The sequence below is a fragment of the Pteropus medius genome, unplaced genomic scaffold (assembly GCF_902729225.1).
Source record: "Pteropus medius unplaced genomic scaffold, Ma_sr-lr_union100, whole genome shotgun sequence".
Taxonomy (NCBI): domain Eukaryota; kingdom Metazoa; phylum Chordata; class Mammalia; order Chiroptera; family Pteropodidae; genus Pteropus; species Pteropus medius.
The window spans coordinates 10,276,178-10,300,549 of NW_024342473.1; the positions used below are offsets into that span (position 1 = coordinate 10,276,178).

The following is a 24,372-nucleotide window of genomic DNA, read 5'->3' on the forward strand; positions in this document are numbered from 1 at the left end:
CTGGCTTCCCAGTATTATGGGGGCTAGATAATTCAATGCCTGTTCTTCTGCTTTGAGATTCTGAAAGGAAAGCACTAGATTTTCATCTTTTTGCTAAATGTTGAGAAAAAAATATCTTTTGTTTATTTTTAACTGTTGAGTATATATGTGTATCAGACACCCTATTTATTCTTATTTAATCTATACAGAAACAATACAAAATGAGTAGGATTATTCCCACTTTAACAGATGAGAGAACTGAGGCTCAGAAAGCTAGTTAAGTAATCCTCAAAGTCAAATACTACTTGAGCTGTGCTTGGGTGCAAAACCAGGTATTGTCTTCAGAGCTATGCATGGAGCCTTGAATCTTCACTTTGACCCATCTCTTCCCAGCCACTTTGGGGCTTCTGATAATACGGAAATACTCTGGACTCCTGACTTCTATTTCTTTTCTCTATCATAAAATCTGCATTTGTTTCCCTAGGAAAGTGAAACATGATGCCAAAATTTCTGATTTTTAAAAATGTTTTATTCTGAAATAGAACACATATTAAAGTAAACAAAAGTAAGGTTTAATAATTTTTACTCTACAATGTTGGGAAAACCCCAGTGAAATCAACTTTCCCTGTGCCTACCCTTGTCTTTCTATGCCAGGGTCTATGTCTGGGTTTCTGTTAGGCTTTGACATGCTTCACACATGAGGGCTTGTGCACGCAGATGAGAAGCATGTCCAGGGTGCCTCAGGGATACTAAAGAGGGTCTGGAAAGTGGGAGAAGGCCAAATCATTTTTCAATAAAAGTAGGCTAAGACATATTTAGGGGCTTAGGTGTTGCCTCAAAACCAACAGCAGTATAATTCTGACCTTCTGTGAGAAAAGAGTAGTGGCGGTTGTGGAGCAGTCGTGGTGAGGCTGTGTGTTTTGCCTGGAACACCTTGCTGCACACGCCATAAGCAGGACCCTTTCTGGGACAGGAGTTAGGCTTACCCCTTATTGAACACCTGTTATGAGCTTTGTATCATGGTATGTACTTGGCAGGCATTACTTTTTTGATCCTTGAGAACACCCCTAAGATGTTGGTATGGCCACCCATTTCTAGACAGGGTGAATCAGATGGCCTTCAAGGCACACTGAACTGTCCCTGTGTATTGTAGTAGTCCCTTCTGCTTGTGCCTCCCAGACTAGACACTGGGGGCCGAAGGCAAGGATACTTTTATCATTGGATCACCTGGTGCACTGGCATTTGGTAGGTTCGGAATGGCAGGCACTGGATGAATGGGGGTGAAGTAACTTGCCCACATAGGTACCATAGTGAGCCCCTTGTATTGTAGGTCTCCAAGGCTCTATGGCTGCTGCCTTTGTAGGTCAGAAGCGGGATCTGATTCCAGCTCTTCAGTTAATAAGCTGGGCAAATGCAAAATGACATAAGCGCCAGCTTATCTGTATTGCAGAATTATTATAGCAGAATATTGAAAGCAACCCAAATACTCACCAGTATCGGACTGGTTAAGAAAAACGATGGTGCACCCACACAATGGAATACAATGCAGATAAGAAACAAGAATGGTTTTTATGTCTGATACTACACGAACTCCAAGAGAAAAGGCAAGGCAAAGAACAATACATAATACTGTGGTTTGTGTAAAAAGGAGGAAAATAAGACTCTAAATTTGTTTTTATACGTGTTAACCCTGGTGGGATGGTTAACTAGATGAGATGGAGAATTAACTGTTTATCTTATACTTTTTGGTTTTGAAACCACAAAAGTGAATGTGTTATTTTTTTAAACAAAATTTTTCTAAATAACAGAAGTGACTTTGGACCTGGTCTTCAGTCTCCCTGTCTGTACATTGAGGCGGTTGGCTATATCGTGTATCCCTGGCTTTTCTAGGCTTTTCCGTGAGGCCCTGACCCTGTCCTAGAATGGTCTATAGTCCCTTCCAATGGTGGCCTGGACCTGGATCAGCTCAGACTGTTTTAGAAAGGCTGTAGTGGCACAGAGAGCAACAACCCTTCTGCAGAGGTGTCGGACCTTATTACCGTCCCCATTCCTAGGAGTTTACCCTCTGAACATCCTGCCCTGTTGTGACTCGGTTCTTCTCCCAAAGTGAAAGATTATAGTGAAGAGAGACTGTTCTGGAGGCTTCTGGCAAAGTGCTGCAATTCATAGGAAGAAAAAAAAAATGGCAGAATGTTTTCCCAGGTTATTTTTAATGCTTTTCAGTTTAGCAAACATTTATTGAGAGCTACATGCGAGTGTGGGGGAATCAGAGCCGTATAACACCTTGTCTCTGCTCTCTGGGGTACAAAGTCTTGGGATAAGAAAGTTGCTTATAAAATTCCTCTCTTCCATGACAGCACTTTACTTCCTCCCGTCCCATGGAAACCATGAGATTGGTAGGGATTCTTTCCATTTTGCAGATGAGGAAACTGAGTCTCCGTGAAGTCTTACCCAAGGCCACACAGTTCTCACGCGTCCAAACAGTCATTATCAACACATTCTGCCATAGGATAGCCCGTTTCTACCTGGACACATTGTGAGCACAATCCTGAGTAAAGCTCCTATTTTCCTTTAAAAGACGGGGAAGGGGAATCTTGGGCTTATGTCAGGTCTTAGGTCTTAATCCCTTTGCTGTGGTCCAAACAATCCTGATGCCACTGCCTGAGAAACCAACCACCCTACCAGCAGTTACTTGTGACAGCTGCTTTAAAGAGGAAGGAATCAAACCATAGCACTATCAGAGAAGAAAAGACCCAAGGCTCATCTCTTTACAGCACTTCATCATACAATATTATTCATTTAATAATCATTTATCACTTGTTTATGTGTAGAGTTCTTTGCAGACACTTAGCAGCCTCCAATTCATATGCTTACAGGGATAGGGAGCTCACTGATTTTTTTTTTTTTCCCCAGAGCAGCCTATTCTTTTGGGGACAGCCTCAATGATTTAAACACCCTTTTATGTTTTATATTGGGTTGAAAACTGCCTCTGTAATTCTTGCACGCTAATAGTAGTTTTTGAACCATCGGAATACGCAGAATAAATGTATTTCTATTTGCATATGACACTCCTTCAAATAATTGGAGAAAGACAGCTATCATGAGTCTCTCCTACCCTCGGCCTAAACATCACTAGTTCCTTCAATTGTTTTTCTAGTGTCACAGTTTTCAGATGTCTTCCCACCCTGGTTGCCATCAAGTTCTGCCTCAAGGTTCGGAATTTGAAGTTTGGTCCTGTTGGAGCAGAATGTTTTAGGACCCTGACCAAGGAACCTTGGTTCATCCCACTTGTTTCTGTCAACACAGCCCAGGATGACCTTGTCTGTGTTGGCCAGCTTGGCAGGGACCTCTTTCACAAGCTTCTGGTGAAGACTAACGTCATTATGTTCTTTTTCACATAGTCTCTAGTTGTCTAGCCCCACTCCCTGATTTTTCAAGAATTATCAAGATTATAAGGTTTTTTTTGTTTTGTTTAGCATTTTGAGATTAAAGCAGCTGTAGATCTGTGAATGACAATGAACTCAACCTCTATTTTAAAGAACAGTGAATATAGGTAAAGTTCTAGCACCAAAATTCAGGTGAAGAGGGTGGAACTCTAGAAGTAAAGTAAAATTTATAAACACTGTAACTTCTTCCTTTCTTTTTGACTGCCTGTGTCCTTTTCTCAGGTGGTCTGTCTGTCTCTCCCTCTCCCATGTTCCATCCTTTTCTCCTTCCTTCCTGTAGTCCTTTGCTTCCCCATTCCTTCCTTGTTCTCATTCCATCGCTTCCCATTTCCCCCCTTCTAGTTATTAGACAAGTAGAACTAACATTTACTCCTTAGCATTTCTTATATTTCTACCCCCAATACTTTTACCGTAAGTATTCAATTTTCCAACTTAGGCAATTTGCACATGTCTAATTTCACCAAGAGAGGAGGAACTAAGGTTAAATTGCTTCTTATGTGTGACTTGTGACTGATTCGTTTTGTGGCCTTGGATAGATTAACCTTTCAGTCCCCGGCCTTAGGTTCTTCTGCATACTTGTTTCCGTTTCTGCCCAAATCAGCGGTTTCTGATTGGTGATTGGTGATCGGACACCAATCACTTCAGTGCAGTGGTGTTTGCTCTGCTTCTGTCATTGCCAACGCTGCTGTCATTTTGGATAGAGGTGGCAGGGAAGGAGGCTAAGGTGGAGGGTTTCTTTCTTCTCAGACTATTTCGCCTTTCCTGTCTCTTCTGCATTCTGGCCCTGCTGGGGTGAGTGTGGAGGTAGGGAGGGAGGGTGGAGGGCCAGGTTCAGGCTGGGGGCTCTTTTCCTAACAGCTGTTTCCCAACCCACCCCCGCCCCGTTTCCTCTGGCTTGAAAGAGTTCACCATGGAGAGGCCTATGACTTTGGGGTATGGGCCCTAATTTAAGGGAATTGAGATCAGCCCAAGGTTTGATTCCACAACGGGCTAACTGTGATCTTGGGTGAGTCACTAGGTTGGTTCAGTTTCCTGAGAAGCTGGATTGGATCCTCTGGTTCCCTGGAGTTGATAATAATGGGGTTCCCTTAATTCTCTGAAGCATTTTTTGAAAGCCAATTGGGAATTCAGTATGGCCCATATTAGGGCTATGGAAAGTATCTTGACCTCCAAGGCTGAGTGCATGGTATCTTTAGATGGGTTATAACGCTGATGGGCTGGACAGGGCAGAGGCTTTGAATTCCTAGTTCATAGGTCTCTGAGTAGTAAAACTTAGGAATTGAATTAACTTTTGTTTTTCAGGCCATTCTTCCACTTGACGGCTAACAGGGAGTGGGTAGCCATCAAGATCCACAGTACACCCATGGCAGAGACCCTGGGCTCTGCCCCCTTTTCAGACCCTGCTGACCCAAGGACTCTGGTGGGATTTCTGCAGTAGACAGCCCCAGTTGTCCACAAGTGGTCCCAGCCCATCCAGGCATAAATCTCTGAGTCTGATTTCAGGAGCCAGATCAGTCATCTGGGACAGAGGATCCAGGAAGCTGTTTTTGTTGATTTGCCCAAAAGTGGAGTTCGTGGGGCACTTTGTTTCTAAAAGTGAATAAGGGGTTGGCCTTTTTAGAATCTAGATGATTCTGCAGACCCCACCCCCATTGCTTCCCCTCCTCTAGCTTGAGTGACCTGTGTTCACTGAAAGCCAGCCCCACTGTTTGGAGGAGAGACAGCAGGAAAAAAGACTACCAGATGTTCTGTGGCCGTATAGGAGCTCTCAGAGGGCCTTGGTGGACAAGGGCAGTTTTCCTTTTGAGGGGTAGGATGGGTAGAATTCCAGTCGTCTGCAGGTGGAGTCAATGAGCTGATGCCTGGGGAAGAAATGCCAGGTGGTGTCACTGTGTTTGCTGCAGGTCAGGGAGGCTGTTGGAGGGTTGAAGTGGGGAGGACAAACTGTCTTGGGAGGAGTCACAGGGGGTTAGGTCAGGGAGCACTGATCACTGGGGGACTGGAAATCCTCCTGGATTTGGACTTGATCCCCATGGCCATTAAAGGCTTTGGGACAAGGAGTGGTGAACATGACGTGATCAAAGCAATGTTTTAGAAAGATTGACCAGTATTTATCCCCTGCTCTCTAGGCCTTCCTTTTCAGTTTCCTCGTGGCTTTTCTGTTGCATGGGGCCAGCGCTGTGGCTCTCTAATGAGATCATTGTGGACAGTGTGGGTTTTTTATGAACCGCAGGGTTGTTAAGCAGGAATAGGACCAACCTGTGAGTTGAGGTGCCTACCCTCTGCTGCCCTGTGAGATGGCAGGCATCATAAGGGACGATGCCAGACTTACATGTTCGGAACCCAGTAGCCCAGACCTCTGGGGGTTGTTTTTGTGATCCTAGTGTGTTTTAATTAAGAGACTGTATGATTGATTTTCACATTTTAGTAATTATTGGGATAATTGCCCAGTGTCCTGAATTTCCTCTCTGATATCCCTTAGAGATGAATCCTGGGCTTATTTGACCCATGACATTTCCCACCTACTTTTGGGGAACAGTGACTGAGTTTGGATATGGGTGGGATTGAAAGTGTGTGGACCACAGAATTTTGGAATCAGAAGGAATCATATTTCTGTACTCAGGCTCCATTGCCTAGTGTTTGGATTAGGGCAGCAGTCCGTAACCTTTTTGGCACCAGAGACCAGTGCTCCTATGAGAATCCAATGCACCTGATCAGAGGTGGAGCTGAGGCAGTGATGCTAGTGCTGGGGAGCAGCTGCAAATACAGATGAAGCTTCGCTTACTCACCCTCCACTCACGTCCTGCTGTGCAGCCTGGTTCCTAACAGGCCACAGATTGGTACAGGTTGGTGGCCCAGAGACTGGGGACCGGCAGAGTATACGAGACTTCCCTCAGGGCACACAGCAAGTTAGTGGCAAAGTGGCACCAGAGTCAAGGTTCTCAGACTGCCCAACAAGCACCCTTAGCACTGTACCTCTATCCTTCTCCCTTTCTTTCTCCCAGCGCCATTTGCTGGGACCAGTGTCTTCACTGGACTCCGCTTCACCTCCTCCAGACCTTCCAGCACTTACTGAAGGTAGGAATGGACAACCATTTAGAAAATACAGCCTGATCTCTCCCTTTCTGAACTGTTCCTCACTCCCTGGGTCCCAGACAGCCCTCTGGACCTATTTTCCACTGCTCTGGGAATATTTTCCTCCACATGCTCTTAAATCAGGAAGGGCTTGGCAAACAGGGAAGGCTTCCTGCAGGAGGTGGAACTGACATGTCCTTGAAGCGCAGTAAATGGCTGGAGGGGAGGAAAGCAAAGGTACAACATCAGGGAGGGACCTCAAGCTTGTTAGGACTCAATAGCTAAACAGGCACAAAGCCCAGGCCCTACACCCACCAGGCCAGTCCTGGAGTTACTGCCCTTAGTCTGTTCTTCGGGCTGGAAGAAGCATCTGCAGTGGCACCAGCTTCTCTGTCTTGGTGAGACAAACCGTGTCCTCCCCACACTGGCGGGGAGGACGTAGGAAGCTGGTTCCAGGCATCGCAGGAGCCAGTCACAGGGTTTATGTTAATGTGGGCCCTCCCAGAGCCTTTGTGTAGCCTATTACCCTGGCCGGCCGACAGCTTAATTACTGCTGCTGCAGCCTGCTTTCGTTCCATGGTTCCCTAAAATAATAAGGATGGCGTCACCGACTTCCCGCGGCCATGTGCTCCCACCCGTGCCTTCAGAGCTCTATTGTAGGAAACAAACAAAATCCAGACACTCAGATGCTTTTATTTTATTGGAGAGATTTTTTTATTAAAGTAATGGGGGACCCTGCCCCTTAGTTAAGATTTTTAAAGATCTTGAAAAGGTGTAGAAACCCTGAGACTTAGCTACTCCCATCGAGGCTGCAGAATAGCCTCCTGTTAGCAGAAACAAAGCTACACGGATGATTCCAGGATCTTCACTGGGGACTGTAATTTTGATCAGAGCAGCAGGGTGGTGTACACAGTATGGCAGAAGAATCACCCAACTTGAGGTTCCTTGGTTCTAGGCTAACTTTAGACCTTGCTGCTGCTGCTTCTGCAGAAAGGGTTAAATTAGACCAGCGTTTTTGCAAACTGTGTGTCATATTTAAAAACATAGAAAAGAGTAATTTTAACGGTAAGTTTCGTTTCAGTGTGTATGCCTACATGCACACAAAAACATGTGTGCGCTGAGCTGGGTTGTAAATGTATTTTCTGCTGTGGTTGTGGTCAGATAGCCACTGACCTAGATGATCTCGAAGGCATTTATACCTTTTGAAATGTCCGACTTTTCTTCCAGAGCCTGACTTCCCCCCCATGGAACCTCACTGATTTTCACAGGTTTTGCCACAATGACTGTTAAGCAAAACTAGATTTTTATGGTTAAAATAACAAAATCACAAGCATTTATTACTCTAATCAAACACCTTTGGGAAGCAGCCCATTTCCCCTCTACTTTGGTGTCTCAAACAGTCTGGCCTTCTAGCTAGAAACCTGCAACAAGGGATGGCCCATTTAAAAGCTGACCTATTTAAAACCCATGAGCACTGAAAAAACACGGGGTCAATTTGATTTGAGTCTTCTTTTCAGTGCAACGCTGGAGCCTGAAAACTGAATTGGTCAGGGACTGACAAGGTTGAGACCAAAACTACAAATATTTATTGAATTCTTGCTCTGTGAAAAAGAAAATCAAGGCTCGAAGTTAATGGGAAAAAAAAAAAGAAAAGGTGTGGATATAAAATCAAGAGGGGTGTATTTTGGACACACCATCGTAATTCTTCAAAATGTTGAGGACTCCTCGTATATTCCATGAGGAAGCTTTGCAAACAGCTTAGGTAATTCAGAGCTGTTGGCCTTTGTTCCCATTCTTGTACCTTGACGGTAGACATAGCTATAAAGGTGACTATGGATCTAGGAGAAGGCAAGCAAGTGGCTTTTTCCAAGCAGGGCATGCTCTATAATACAGTATTTCATTTAATCCAACTCTAGGTAATGGACATTCTTGTCATTAGAAAAAATGGAAGCTCAGGAGAGGTGAAATGAGCTAGCCAAGTGGGGAATGTGGACTTGAGCCACGTCTGTCTGACTTCAGAGCCTGCCTTCTGTCCACCTTTCCATGTTGCCTCAGGAAGCGCTGGGAAAATAAGGAGCTGTTCTCACTCGAGCTTCCTTCTCTCTGGTTTTGGACTTCTGAGGACTCTGTTTGAGGCCCAAGCTGTCCATTTAAATTAGGGCCAGCTTCACGGGCTATGGCCTGTGCAGTTACACAGGGCCCCATGTTTAGAAGGGCCCTGTCTTGCTCTTGGGTTTCATGCACTGCTGTTACTGTCTTGGAATCTGATAATTTTCGAGCAAGGGGATATCACATATTCATTCTTCACTGGGGCCTACAAATTATATGACCAGTCCTGTTTTGATATAGTATGTCCCTTTCTTGGTCTTTCTGAATTCCTCTTGTCTGCCTTTGGTATGCCTGTCCTCTCTGGGGTGGAAGCATTTGAAAAATGTACTCTGTCCCAGCCTCAGGACTACTAACTACCTGACACGCAGAACTGTAGTTGTTTACCAGCTGTCTGTCTCCTAGCTGGCCACTGCACCTCCTGTTCACTGTCACCTCCATGTCCTCTCAGCATTTGCCCAGGTGAACAGTGTCACAGGAGTACCCAATGTGGAGAGAGGGGTTTCTTACGGACAGAGAGTACTAGGTTTGGTCAGGAGGATTGTGCACAGTTGGCCTGCTTCTTAGGGAGGGGCTTATGCTTGTCTTGGGGGTGCAAGACACGGAAAAACGCTGCTGTTTATAAAAGGTGGGGTTTATTCAACTTGTATTGGACCAGTTACACCATAAGTTTGACTCACTCTGTATGCCTGGCACCTAGTGTTGTGCCTGGCACAATAAACAGGACATTTGTTAAGCAGTTGCTCTGGTGTCGGCTCCCCACTAGGCTGATTATAGAGAAGGACAGTCCCTGACCTCTAGGAGGATTGGATGCTTAATACACGATTAAATGATTCATGCGGCAGCTGCCCTTGGTGCCCTGGGATGCTCAGGGCTGGGTGCAGGGACGGCCTGGGGGGAGGAGCTGGAACTGGATTTGTAGTGCAGGGGCGAGAGGTGGGGAGCATGAGATTGGAGGAAGTGGGCAGAGGTTGAGAGTGGAGGGCCTCTTGAGGTCAGTTTAGGAACTTGAATTCTCTTCCCCGCCCCCAACCCCACCCGCAAGCTGCAGGAAACCAGGAATGTTTTCTAGACTGGAGCTTGCTCTTTATAGGTTAAACGGATATCATCATCCCCTTCCTGCAGAGATGGAGCCTGAGACCTCGGGTTGCATCGGGATCATTCAGCCAGCCGGGTCCTTGGCCTCCAGGTCAGGCCTATTCCCAGTAGTCCACCGACATCGCTGCCAGAGACCCCACTGGGAGGCAGAAGCAGGCTTAGAGTGACTTAGATGACTGTGAGCAGGACTACAGTGTTGACAATCAAGAGGAATGGCCAAATTGGAGCAATCTGTGGAGAGATGATTTCACAGTTTTGAAACAAGTAACGGGGTTGTTCCTTAGAGTGATGTGTTCTTGTGTGGGTCATGGGTGTTTCAGCTCCTGTTGATGAAAAATGACTGTTGCGACCTCGTTTTGGGGACAAGTGTTTTAGGATATGCCAGAGCGGGGCAGTCTGATTTCTAGGGAACTTTTCAGTGCCACCCTACTCACATCTCTTTAGGGGTGAGTACGAATAATTCCGGCTTCTCTGGGGTGTTGACGTTTGAGGCGCATGAAGCATAAGATCCTGTGGAGGTTTGGTGTTGGGCTGTTTCAAGAGCTCCTGATACAACCAGTTGTTGGACTAGAGAGAGCGTAACCACATTTGGATATTTTTAAATGGCTAGTGGAATTGGGAGAGAGTCTAAACCCAAAGTACAAATTTTCAGTTTAATTTTAACTTTGCACTTAGCTCACACCCAGGATTTGGCAGGTGGAAATGGGCCTTAAATTTCTTCTTTTTCTTTTCTTTTTTTTTTTTTAAGCAGAACATGCCCTGGATGTCAAAGGGATGTTATGTTCTCTTCTTGCATAGAAGGGTTTAGAGTATGGCCACCAAGCAGAGATGGGAGGAAGTAGGTTGGAATTGCAGCAGTTGAGAGTGAGTTAAGGAACTTTGGAGTGCGGTAGAACTTTTGAAACACGGTAGCCTGTCCTGGAGCTCTAAGAAAGTATGGCCCTTGGTGGAGGCTGGTGGAGGCAGGAGGTGGGCGGAATGACTTCCACGGGTTGGCTGTTGGGCTGACGTTTTTGCTTTTCCCTATTTGGTCTGTTTCAGACACTTCACAGGCAGCTTACCTGCCATCCCCAAAGTGCCACATCAACCCACAAAGAAGCAGTAGATTTCCCCCAATGTGGTTTGAGCTTTTTAGTGATAATCAGCAACTTTGGGGACTAAACCTGGGCCTTTCCCCTCCTCTTTGATCTCATCCCAAAGAGTACTGAAACCCCTGCCAGGAGGGAAATGCAGATACCCTGGGGATCCCCAGAGGCCCCACAGACATGGCCTATAACCACTGCAGCCCTCCAAACACCACAGGCTTCCCAGTGATTGGAAGCAGCCTCTTGCTCCTTGTAGAGAGAGGAGTCCCGCATCCCCAGCCTCTCTCCACATCCGTGTTCCCTGACTACAGTGTCATCTGAGCGAGGGCTGAATCAGATTTTGTGTTTTGGTTACAGAGGAAGTGTAACCAGGTGGGGACTCCTGGGAGTGACTCCCACCTGGCTGGTGGAACAGTTAGAAGAGGGGTTAAAGGGAAGTAAGTACTATCAGGGTCGCTTGTTGGATTCATTTGGGGGATCTGGGAGAGCTTGTGCCCTACATCTGAGAACATCAGAAAAACCACCAGGAGCCATTGCTGACTACCTGGATCCAGTAAACACCCTCCTATGACCATTCCTGGCACTTTAGGATGGGTGCTTCTGTTGTGGCTGTGAAATGGGAGAATACCCCCATGGAGCCATCGTAAGGATTATATGAGCCAGTGCAGGCGTGCCCTTACGGGGTGCCTGGTGAGGGCTCAGGAAAGGTCCCGTCATCATTATTAATGAAAACAGTAGTAATAGTGACTTGCCTGATGTCCCTGAGAGGAGTGGCCACCAGTTTGGGTGTGGCGGTGCTGGGACTAGAACCTCTGTTTGTAGAATTCCCAGGCAGTGTTGTGCTTCTCTAGGAAAGAGGCCGACTTCCGGAAAGAATTCCCTTGACTCCCCAGCACCACCTCCTCCCATCTGTGTGGCCTTCTCCTTGGCTAATAGTGGAGGAGGAGAAAGCCCTTGACCCGTCTAGAAAAAACACGTCAGAAATCACTGAGGGTGGACTGGAATCCCTTCTCATATTTGTCTTTCTTTGGTGGAGCTTAAAGAATTCCCAGGGCCTTCTAAGGAAACGAGTAACTAAAGAAGACTGGATCTTGTGACTCCAGAGTTTACTGCAGATGAAGGAGGTGGTCCTCCCTCCCCCAGTACAGTTGATCTCCCTCAGTCTGCTCTGCTCCCCCTGAGGCCTGGCTTCCTGGCTCTACCCTGATTTCCTGCCCTAGGTCAGGAGGCCTCACAGGATTTATTCCCAGGCACTGTTGCCCCACTGACCTTGAGAAGGTTATTTGGCTTGGACATCTGGCCTCCCCTGGGGAATAAGAGAGTGGGAAAGAACGGGAAAGGTCCAAGGGACGGTGGGTCTTGGCGCCAATGCCTAGGCCCAGAGTTTCCTAGCTCTGAGAGAGCTGTCATGCCTGTCTCTGCCCCTCCTTACAAATTGCCGCTGTCCTGTGCTAAGCTATGTCCCAGGTGTGCCCTGAGCTCCCTGGCCTGCCCACTGGCAAGGGTGGACTGAAGAGACAGCAGGCCTGCCGTGGGTTCTCTTCCTCCAAGTTGGCATTTGGCCCATAGGTTCCTGACTAAGAGGGACACCTGGATAGCAAGTTGGTCATCCTGGGCTCTACAGAAAGAAGCTAGGCAAATCAGCCTGCTTTGGGGAGCAAGGGAGGGGGCAGCCCTCCACTGGGTCTGGATAGAAGGCCCATCTGCTTACCCCTGAGAAGAAAGAGTTATGAGGGAGCAGGCATGACCCTTCAGACAATGTGCGACCCATGGGTGAGAAATCAGAACCTGTGACTAGAAGTCCCAGGGATCAGCATATTCAGACAACAGCAGTACGTGTTTCTTGGAGGCTGCTGGGAGTGGGCAGAGGATGCTGTGTCAAGCACCAAGTGCAGACAGGAGGATTACCTTTAAGGTGCCTGCCGGCCCTGGGAGGCCAAGGAGCAGGCAGACTATTCAGGGACAAGGGTGGGTAACTCTGGGCATCTGCCTGGAAGAAGCTTGCATTGGCCTCCCTGGCTGACTTCCCTGGGTCATTTCAGGCTTGAGACATTACTCTTCCTCAGCCCATCTCCCTGCCATCTGTACCAGAGCCTGGCATCTCACCTTCAGTCAAGTCTACCTTCTAACAACCTAATGAGAGGGTAGCTTTTGGTTAGTTCTTTCTACTTCCTGAGCAATGAAGGATTTGGGGTCCAAATTTTGGGTAAGAAGAGAGGAGAATCTAAGAACTCTCAACAGAACGAATGAAACTGCCTCCCAGGAGTTGGGCGAGAGACAGACAGGGCCACAGAAGTGCCTCCAAAGACCAGCGTTTGGACTTTGCAACCTCATTTTTTCATTATGGGTTCGTCCCAGGTTTGTGGATTTCCATCATCTCTTGCATCTACTCAGGAACCTGAAAGACAAAGTCGAGAGCTGTGATATCTGATACAGTAGCCTACATGTCTCTTTACACTTAATTCAAAGTAAATAAAACTTAAAACTGAGTTCCCCAGTCTCACCAACCACATTGCAGGTGCTCAGTGGGCACATGTGGCTAGTGTCTTCTCTTGGACAGTGCAGAGGTTTCCATTGTCACAGGAAGTTCTATGGGATGGCACTGGTCTAGCAAATGGAGAGTTGGAGGAGCCCCTGGTTTGCTGTCTCTACCGTGGGACAGGCCAAGCAATGACCATGGTGATAAATTCCAGGCCTATGAGCAGGCTTTGACTGTGGTGGCGAGAGCAGGCGAAGGGGGTGTTATCAGAGAGGGTCACAGACACATGACAGTGAAGGGAGCTCAGGGGCCGAGGATGGGCAGTAGGGAGCTGGTCTCAGGAGGTGGGTCAGGCTGGGGCCATAATGGGCTTAGAGTGAGGCTCAGAGGTCCCCTAACAACGTTAGAGCTATGGGCTATGCTTTTTTTGATGGAGTTTTGGAATAATGTGGCAATAGGGTTGGGATGAGACCACCAACCTTGCCAGTGGCAGCAGGGCTTGCTGAGTTTGTCTCCAGTTCAGCCATGGCTCTTGTCCGGTGTGGGCCCTGGTTCTGCAGCTCTGCTCACCACTGCCACCTCCCCCCTCCACGCCCCCTGAAAGACCAGGGAGAGCATGTGCAGTGTGATGCTCCAAACGTGATAGAAAAAGTACTGCTTTCATTATATGATGGACTGCTTCCTGGGTCTGTCTCCCTGTCCTCTAACGAGGCCTGACACCCTTCTCCTGCCTCAGCCCCATTCCTTGCCTCCATTTATGTGGTCCTTCCCTTTCCAGGTGAAAGAGCTTGTCCTGGACAACTGTCGGTCAAATGAAGGCAAAATCGAAGGCCTCACAGATGAATTTGAAGAACTGGAGTTCTTAAGTACAATCAATGTAGGCCTCACCTCAGTCGCAAACTTACCAAAGTTAAACAAACTTAAGAAGGTAAATAGAATGTAAGAGTGTGGATATGGGGAGACTGGGGTAGGGAGGAGGTAGGGTCATTACTTTGTGTTTAGGGAGCATGACTGAAGGTGAAGCCAGATGCCTGCACCAACACGCCTGAAGATTCCGAGACGATTTACCCATCCTCGCCTGTCTGTGGAGAGCTAGGCTTCCATGAGCCTAGAACCTTTATTTTAAGAGTTGTTTCTCCTTTTTTTTTCCTCCCTGCCTTGTTTAGCTTGAACTAAGCGATAACAGAATCTCAGGGGGCCTGGAAGTATTGGCAGAAAAGTGTCCGAACCTCACACATCTAAATTTAAGTGGCAACAAAATTAAAGACCTCAGCACAATAGAGCCACTGGTGAGTCATTTGGGTCCTCCCCTCTCTCCATGGGGCGGGAGGTGGGAGGGACTGATATCAGGGAATACTACTTTCACATTTTTTTGTATAACGTCCTTTTATTTTTTTTCCACTTCTTTTTTTGACTTTATTTAACTCTCATTATGTGCTATGAGATAGAGTCTGAGCAACTGTTTCTGCTTCATCCATAGAGAAACTGAGGCCTAGAGAAGTTAAGTAACTTGGCCAAGGTCACATAGACTGGGCAATAGGGGGTTGGAGATTGGACCTTGGTCTGAATTTCTGGTCTGTTGCTTTTCCTCGTGCAGTTTCTGCTCCACGTTGGAAACTAGAGCTGTCATTTCTTCAGACTTACAGCATGGCTCCTTGTCTGTCCTTGAGAAGTGAGTAGCCATCCAGGAACTAAGCTGACCCTGGAGGTGGCCAGCCTGTTTTCTCCTTGAGACTCTGGCCTGAGGCTGGTGCTTCTGAAGTTGGAGATGGGTTAACCGTGACATAGACACCCTGGGATGGCAGAGAGCTATGTGATCTGGGAGCTCCGTGCAGGCCTTCCCCTGCTGTCCTCACGGATTTACTAGCCAGAAAGGGGCAAGTCATAGTCAGAATAATGATTTCTACATAAGCTGGATTCGAATGACTGTATTGTCTTGATTTTTAAGCAAATCAGCTAACTATAAGATGTATCACTGATTCAGTAGTAGCTTTTTTGAAATATAGAAATACTACATGAAATAAACACATGTTAAATATACACACAAAAGAATCACTTCATTAGCCATGCATCTTAGAATCAAGGAAAAGCCCTGAGGATATTTTGCCAAATTTTGCCACGTTTCCCTTTTCTGGGTTTATAGGGTGAAAATTGGGGAATCCCTCAGTTTGGGTGTGCAGGGTTCTTGTCCAAAAAGCACTCTGCCCTCCATGGACGCTTGAGGGGGGATGGTTGATGGACCAGAGTGACAGAACAGGAAGCTGGCATTTCTTTTTCAAGCTCAAACTTCACTTGTTTTTATGTGGCCTGGGTTCAGCTACTAGAATATGCTTCCCATAGAACTTTTCAAAGTCTTTCACTTACCTTCTAGGGGAAAGCAAGACTATTTTGATATACTCAAAAGTCTTGATTTCATAATTTCATTACAAAAGAAAAAAATCTTTGAAGTTCTATATGTGTATGTTTTGGGAGGGGACTGAATATGTAAAACATTGTGATTCGGTCACCATTAGAGATCAGTTATATAGACAGATACATACACCCTGCCCGCCCCCACTCCCCCACACACATACCACCACCGTCACCACCACATGTTTTTGCAGCTTCCATTTCCCTAGTTATCAGATTGATACATTAGGTTCACCCACCCAGACAACAGCCCAGACTCCCTCCCTGCCCTTGACCCTCTGCTGAGAATGCCCAGGTCTAATCATGAGCTCTTGAGAGCAACATAGTTCATGACATTGACCCTGAGGGACAGTGGCTTTAGTCACCAGTTAGGCCTGGCCCCATTGGAACAGACAAGGACTCGGCCTGGGATAGGGTATTCTTGTGCCTGTGCCTTGGAGACATGTCAGGTCGGAAGTCCAGGTGTAGCTCTCTTCCTTGCTAGCTATGTGACCCTTTCACTTCCTGGACCTGTTTTCCTTAGCCACCAAAAAGGCATAATATGGACAAGAACCCATCTGGGATAAAGGTTTGACAAAGCAAACGTGTTAAGTAAAATATGGACAAAATCTGGATCTTCCTATGTTTTTTTCTCTTGTCCTTTTTGACAGGCAGTATCACAAGAGTAAGCTCACAGGTCTGAAGCTGGGTGGCCCAATCAGACCCCAATTCTCTTTCCTCTACTTCCTTATCTGTATAACAAACTAATAATTATTTAATACTTTATCAGGATTCTGAGGACAAATTGAGTTACTACACAAAGTGCTACTATTATCATCGTTAACTCCTATTATCATCGATATCATTATGATTATACACAAAAGGAGTTAGTTTGTTGGCCATGGCGCCTTTGTAGTTCCCCTCTGGCCTCTTAGTCACAGGGTCAGGCAGCAAAGCTCTTGGATTTGCCCACCAAGTGAGCCCCGGCTTAATTTTGCAGTATTTGCTGTTAAGGCCAAAGCTATAATTGCAGAATAAAAGTCTTGGCATTAAATGAGGCTTTTAAAGATCATCAAATCCAACCCCCACCCCCATTTTCCAGATGAAGAAACTGAGGCCCACTAGCCAGCAGTGATGGGTCTGGGTGGACATTGTGGCTGGGCAGAGCCAAATAGTTTCTTGACCACATGCACCCTTCACGCCGTCTCCATCCCCATCCGTTTCCTAGGTTGTTTTCCATCTCCCCTCCCCTCTCACCTCCCACAAATCCCTCACTGTTGACTTCGTTTTTCTTCTTGCAGAAAAAGTTAGAAAACCTCAAGAGCTTAGATCTTTTCAATTGTGAGGTAACCAACCTGAACGACTACCGAGAAAACGTGTTCAAGCTCCTCCCGCAACTCACATATCTTGATGGCTATGACCGGGATGACAAAGAGGCCCCTGACTCGGACGCCGAGGGCTATGTGGAGGGCCTGGATGATGACGAGGAGGACGAGGATGGTGAGTGGTGAAGTGAAAGGGCTGGGCTGGGGGTCCTCCCTGCATTATGGAGGTGGGCTGGGTGTTGGGAGGTACCTACCAGCTGCTGAGGACTAGCTGGCTGTTGACCCTTCTTCAGAGCTGTGGAGGGGAGTGGGGCTGTCTGCTTTGTTTACTGTTGTCCCTAATCTGTCTCATTGGTTGACTCCCATAAAAGAACAAGGCGTGAACCACAGAGAAACATTTTGAGACTCTCCAATTATATAGTGACTCCTTAAAAACCATCTAGCTGAATCCTCACTTCAGTTTTTTCCCTTTTCCAAAGGCCCCCCCAAGGAATGAGATTCTAGTGTCTCTCTGGTGTGACCCTAGACTCAAACACTCCTAGAGAGGGGGTGAGTGGATAGAGGAGGGTGGACTATGGCCTGAGGGTCCTTTTTCCCCATCTAGGTGTCCAGTTGAGGAGCTGGAGAGGTTGTGGGGCCCCCTGGTGGCTGCAGCCCACAGCACTTGCGGGGGGTGTGGACTGCAGGTGGTAGCAGCATGTTAGGCTCCCCGGCAGTGTGGTAAGCAGCCAGCGCTGTAGGAAGGGAAAGAGGGAAAAGAAAGGGGCATCTCCTCCTGTCCCCCTCTTACCTTCCCACACAGCCAGCACAATGTGGCTTCTCTTCACGTACTCACGGCCAGAATTAGGTTAAGATTAGAGGCACTTGCCCAATTAATTCAGACATAAGATTTTGTTTTTCCTTGTTAGATGAGAGTATTTTGCAAGATATTCAGATACCCCGTTTGCCTTAGTTTGTCACTCTTGTGATGCAGCATAGGGCCAGGACTGAAGTCCTGAGACCACGTTTCTAGGCCTAGACTAACTTGAGGTGTGACCTTGAACAAGTCACTTCTCCATTTGTGCCTCAAATTTCTCTGTTACAGCAAAGAGTTTGGCTAGATGTTTTTTCTAAATAAATTGACTTCTGAGCTTTCCCAGGCCCTGTAACTTGCTCCTCTGATCCAGCAATTTCTTTGCTCTCTCAGCCTTCACAGAGGATCTTTCATATTTGTAAAACTTGGAGAGGAGGGCTTATCTTTTAGATCACTCTAGGGTGTGTTCAGTTATATTAGAGCATCCAGGTTTGGAGCCTGGGTGAGGGTGGGAGGGTCATGGGCCCCACACGGAGGACCCCACCCCACCCCTGCCAAGCCTGTCAGCCTGGGGCGTGTGCTGTGCGAGAGAGGAGCTAGCTCACCACCAGTTCCTTTCTTGTCCCCATTTCCACTGCACAGAGGAAGAATATGATGAGGATGCTCAGGTAGTGGAGGATGAAGAGGATGAGGAGGAAGAGGAGGAAGGTGAAGAGGAGGACGTGAGTGCGGAGGATGAGGTAAGTGGCTGGGTGGGGTGGGGGCACCGTCTCCCTGAGTCTCCCTGCTGCCTCTGCATCAGTCCCACTAAATGCTTCAGTGACCAGCCTTTGGCAGCCTGGGAGCCCTGGTTAAGAAACTGAGTCCATTTCAGGACCTCGAATTGGCCTGGTTTGGGAGAGGCTGGAAATCCAGCGAGCCCTGGGAGGCTGGAGGAGTGGGTAAGGGGATTCTGGAGGCAGGTAAAGAGGGAACTTACCTGCTGGGGTAAGCCTGGCCCTTGTTTCTGTGTGAAAATTAGTTCTTACTGCATTCATGTCCCTATTTTCTGCCTTTTTGCATTCATATGTTAATTAAGATATTCACTGAGCACTTAGAGTATTAGGGAAATCAAAGACTGCCCTGAACTGAAGTGTATTAGAAGACACTGCTGGATCCCAAATCAGAGTGACAAGGGTCTCCTGCACACAGTGGAAGTAGTGCCATTTTCCTAATACCTTGGCTCATTCCCAGTTTTTTTGACAAAATCTCTGAGTTTTCTGATCCTATTCCTTCATCTATGAAATAAGCGTCATTTGCAACTAGGTTGTAAATAGGGATCAACTCCCTGATTGTCAAGAAGATAAATCAATTTGTAAGTAAGATGCTTAAGGATAATGTCTGACAAAGGGTGTTTGACCACTTACTATTTTAGGCTTTCACACCCTTCTCCAAGGTGCTGGCTCAGTACACTGGGTTTTGTGTTTCTGTGTCGAATCTCTATAGCAGAGTCACTTTCCATGATTTGTTCAGATTTCTAACTAATGTTCGACTTTTTTGCTAATTGCAAAAGTTAGACCTGGAAAGGCTTAAAATGACAATAGCATGGACAAGGCACCTGCCTTCTCCCTGTTTCCCATCTCTCTTGGTCAGGCATGCAGATGCCTGTGCAGACCTGCTTGGGCAGGATCTGCTAGCCTGACCAGCCCAGGCTCGGGAGAGGCAGGCGCGGGCAAAGAGAAGAGCTGAGGAGACAGGCTTGGTTCCTGCCTTGTCTGCAGCAGGGCTTTTCTTCTCATAGGTGTAGGCTGCTAGGCTCACCTCCGAAGACTACTGCAAGTACTTTCAAAATAAAGACTTAGGAAAAACAGGTCCCCCTAGGACAGGGCAGTAAGTCGTGTTGGCTAACGGATATTTTCGTCTTGTTCTTCCTGTCACCGGAGCTGCCCCGTGTAGGGTTGTTTGTGTGTGTGTGTGTGTTTTAAATCTCATTGACCATCTGCAGATATACAGCTTCCAGTAAAAGCTGATACACACACAAAAAAAGCAAGAGTCTCAGCAAACAGACTGATTAAGGAACTATTTGGTGACATTATAAAAGGGTATTTCCCTTGACAAAAAGAAGTCTAGCACCAGTTCTTTTTAAGCAATGGACTTGCCTGATGCTTTAGAAACGGTGTTCAACATACAGAGATTTAAATAGCATGTTACTTCAGGAGCAGATAAAGCAAGAGTCCTGTGTTAAGAATGAAGTCACACACTTGGCTAGATCTCTAGGGGCAGGGATGATGTCCTCAGGGGGCCTTGAATTTATCCTTCCTTCTCCTCCAAGGGATCTCAGTTTGCAAGATGGTGAAGGGCTGGGTAGGGTGAGATTGGACTTACCCACAGAATCTGGATTTGCTGAAACTAGGGTCTTCCCTTGAAGCCCAAACTAGGCTGAGGACAGATGAAAGGATAGCCTACTTTATATGACAGGGTGGGCTTAGGAACTCGTTCTCCAAGAGAACAGCAGATTGGAACGCTGCCTGAGTTATAGGGACTTCAGCTCAGGAGTCTTTAACCTGGGGGTAGAACCCACAACTCCCAAACATTGTTTGCAAATATCATCTGTGATGGATGTATTTTCTGGGGAAGGGGGTCAAAACTTTCCAAACATTCTTAAAGGGGTCCTGGATGCAAAAGAACCTCTGGTTTAGATTCATTCTGAGATAGTAGGTCCTTGTGTGGGACTCTGAGAGGCTGGAGATGATCCCTACCTTTTGGAGGTCAGTGTCAGGGAAGGTAGCTTCCTCAGCAAGTTCCTAGCTCTGGTGCACGCCTAATGCTTGATGTGCATCTTCTCTTCTAGGAGGATGAAGAAGGTTATAACGACGGGGAAGTAGACGATGAGGAAGATGAAGAAGACCTTGGTGGTATGGCAGTCTTTTTATTCTCAGCTCATGGCAGGCTGGTTCCTTCAGCTGACAGATTGTGTAGGCCCTGAGAACCTGGCAATGGGCAGAACATGCCCATCTGAGGCCGTAGTTGCCTCCCTGGCTTTGCAAATCTCCTGTCTCATTTTGCCAGGATGGCAAAGCTTCCTAGATGTGTGGTCCCCTGGTTTTCCAGCAGGCGGGCTGAGTTAGAGGCAGGATCGTGTTTAATCTAAATGCCTTTTCCTTACTCTTCCAGAAGAAGAGAGAGGTCAGAAGCGAAAACGAGAACCCGAAGATGAGGGAGAAGACGATGACTAAGTGGAATAACCTATTTTGAAAATTTCCTATTGTGATTTGACTGTTTTTACCCATACCCCCCCCAATCCGCTTCCCTAAACTTATTTTTTTCTGATTGTAACGTTGCTGTGGGAACGAGAGGGGAAAAGTGTACTGCGGGTTGGGGGGGAGGGAGGGCGGGAGGGGGTGGAATAAAATACTATTTTTACTGCCACTCTTTATTTTTTTCCCCTACTTTTTTTTGTGTCTGTTTTTGTCCCTGTAAATGCAATAGCTGAGTACACACCAAGTGAGAGATAGCATTTGTTCTTTACTCTCAAAGAGGATGCTTTGGAGGTCTCTTACATTTCCTGGTATTTCCCGAGTCTCCTGAGTTGGTTGGAAGGCCATGGCTGGCCTCACTTTGGTTTCTCAAAGCCCAGGAGCGGCTGAGCACTAGCCATATTTTACCTCTCGTTCTGGTTCACACGATTTCTGCATTTCTTGGGCCTGCTAGAGGCATCCAACGCCCTGGTTTTAAATAGCAACCTTAAAGGCGTATGTTGGCACTGGTTGGGGGACAGTCCCAGTCTCTCATTCCCTTTCCCTCTTCACAGATGGTGGTGGGCTTCGTTCTACGAAGAAGACTCTGATGTCACTCTTAAGAGCTATGAACTACACAGCTGAAAGCAGCAGGCTTATGAATTATGAGTAAAATGGATTTGGTGATTACAATTAGAAGAAACAAATCCTCAAACATCAACCTCTTTAAAAGATTTTTTTTAACTCTCCTACCTTGTTCTGTAAAATAATAGAACGCTTTGTTTTACAAAATGACAAGAGAATTCTTCCACATGTACTTCTGTGCTTTAGACCATTTTTACAAACCTGAGCGCAGGAGACATTGCTGCATGTCGGCCGGTTTGTTTTTGTTTTTGTTTTTGTTTTTCATACACCCGAGCACGGAAAAACTAACACAAAATTGTATTTTCTTACCTAGTGGAAATCTGAAATGACTGCAAATTCCTAGTGAATGTACAGGTTTGCTTTCATGTCCCTCTTCTGGATTGCTTTAGAAGTGACGTGTTGTTTCCTAGACCTGTTTCATCTGTACAAAAGAACATCTGCACCAGTTTTTCTCCTCCCCTCAGAAGAGCCAAACTTTTGAGTTTTATGTCTGTTTGTCATTGATAAATTTCAATAAATCTTTTTATACAATTTTTTGGGGGATGGCTTTTTTGAGTCCAACAGGCCATTGATCTTTCTGAGATGCATTCCAGATAACCTGTTAGCTGACAGGGGCTTACCTGATAAAATAACTTTTCTTATAGGAGATGTAACTTGATACTAAGTTTGGATACTTGAGGTCTCAAAGCAAAACTCAGTGTGCTATCTTCATTAAAAGCTTCATCGGGGGGCGTGGGGGATCCAAAAGATGTAAAGAGATAAAGATATAAGAAGAGTTACTTAAAAAACAGTCACTGATAAGTTAAGCCAAACTTGGGGCCTTATTTTGAATATCCTCATTGCTTTCAGGCTATAAAAAGAATATATTCTTGAAAACCTCAGGAATGTGTGAAACAAATTTATTCCTTTTTTAACCATTGTGATAATTTCTACCTCTAAAAGGTCTTCAAAAGCATGTATCTTAAATGGCTATGTAGTAGTCCATTAACTTGTGATTTGCTTAATCCTAATCAAATGGTTAGATGTTTGGGTTATTTCCAACTTACCACTATAGTAGACATTCTGTTATTTTTACTGGATTTTTTAGTACAGATGCTTACAAGTAGCATCAGTGGACCAAAAGTTGACATTTAAGGCATGTGTGCCAGGTTCCGTGTTTTCCAGTGTACTGTGGTAGTTTGTACATATGCATATGTATTCATTCTCAGCCTTATAGTGGTATGCTTCTCAGGAGAGACCAACCTACCTCACCCTCTGGGTGGTACCCTGGCACTCTGCTCTTTGGAGCAAATAGACATCCTCTGACTCCATGTGTAGGATAAAGGAGGGAGGTGGCCTCCCAGAGGCCAATGGCTTCGCTAAGCACAGGAGCCGTGAGGATGAACTAAGCAGGTGCGCTTGTCCAGAGCTGGTGAAAACATGGGAGTAGAGAGGCGAGGCGGATCAAGGTCTACTTGGCCTGGTCTCAGGTGTTCTAGTCATGACGCCCTTTATGGAGGATTTAAGGATTAGTTGATTCACTTAGATATGAAAATAAATGCTATAAAAGGTAAGGTAAAATGAATGATATTGAGTGGGTTAATGTTGGGACTAGGAGGAAACCCTGTATCATACCAAACGTTCATATCATCCCTCTTATTGTACCCATTTTATAAATGAAAACAGGTCCAGTGACTTGGAGGTAAGAAGAGGTGAAGCCAGGCTGAATCCCAGATCTGTTTTGAACTGTTCTCATCAAACCTAGTCAGGAATGGCAAGGAATAAAAGTAAGCTTGGCCAGAGCGGGAGAAGCGGAGAGCTGACCTTTGTTGAGCTCTTGCTCAACAAAGCGGACCTTTGTTGAGCTCTTGCTGTGTGCCAGGTACTGTGCTTAGCATGAAGCATCTCATTGAATCTTCAGGCAGGTGCTATTACTCTATATAGGTTTGTCAGGTCATGCAGCCAGAAAAGAGCATGAGGAGTAAGCCAGGCTGTGTGGCTCCTCCTGAGCCACCTGTGTTGAAGCAGTTGCTCACCTTTGCCCATCACACTTCTGATGAGCAAGGTTTCCTCCCTGAGTACTAGCGAATGCCATAGGATGGACCCTTGAGAAGCAAAGGCCCTTAGAAATCGATCAGTCCTCATTTGATGAAAAAAGAAACCAAAACTCAATGAGGGTAAGTCACACTGTCACACTGTAAGGCAGTTGCAGAGCCCAGCCTGGACCCCAGGACTCCCATTCCTGGGCTTAGGCACCCTATCTACATGGCTCACTGATCGTAGGGAGGCCAGCTGTTGTGAGAAGCACCAGATACACAGTGCAGTGTCTTCCAGGAAGAACAGCCAAGCCTTGGGTGGACAAGATAGAGCAAGCACTACAGCATAGCTGTGTTTCATGTGGCTTTGGAGTACATCCTATGATTTTAAATACTTACAGTGGATTTGGCTTCCAGATAGTGTCAGGTTGATCCTCCCTGAAAAGGGTATGCATTTCTTGATGCAGACCAGTCCCTGAAGGGAGATTAATGATGATGATGATTCTAGATTATGAGCTCCTACTCTGTCATAGTTTATATCCATTGTCTCCCTTAATCCTCACACAGATTTCATAGACAAAACTCAGACTCGGACAAGAGAGACAACTAGCCCAACTAGTAAGTGGCAGTTAAGCCTCAAATCTGTGTCTTTCTGACACTGAAGACCTTGTTCTTACCCACTGCATTAAAAGAGCAGGCAGACAAGGGAAAGAGGATGAGCAA

General features: G+C 46.4%; 1 protein-coding gene across 2 annotated transcripts in view; it reads left to right on the forward strand.

Annotated features, from left to right (window-relative positions):
- Nucleotides 1-22,167, forward strand: part of ANP32A (acidic nuclear phosphoprotein 32 family member A) — a 37,297-nt gene extending 15,130 nt beyond the window's left edge. Inside the window, exons 2-7 of one of the 2 annotated variants that reach the window (XM_039865197.1) lie at nucleotides 14,047-14,196; nucleotides 14,435-14,557; nucleotides 16,958-17,156; nucleotides 18,417-18,514; nucleotides 20,605-20,668; nucleotides 20,928-22,167. In XM_039865197.1, the coding sequence (XP_039721131.1) occupies nucleotides 14,047-14,196; nucleotides 14,435-14,557; nucleotides 16,958-17,156; nucleotides 18,417-18,514; nucleotides 20,605-20,668; nucleotides 20,928-20,989 (696 nt within the window). In that variant the 3' untranslated portion in view covers nucleotides 20,990-22,167. The remainder of the gene's footprint in view (nucleotides 1-14,046; nucleotides 14,197-14,434; nucleotides 14,558-16,957; nucleotides 17,157-18,416; nucleotides 18,515-20,604; nucleotides 20,669-20,927) is intronic. The other variant, XM_039865198.1, reaches the window with a different exon arrangement.
- The last annotated feature ends 2,205 nt before the right edge of the window (nucleotides 22,168-24,372 follow it).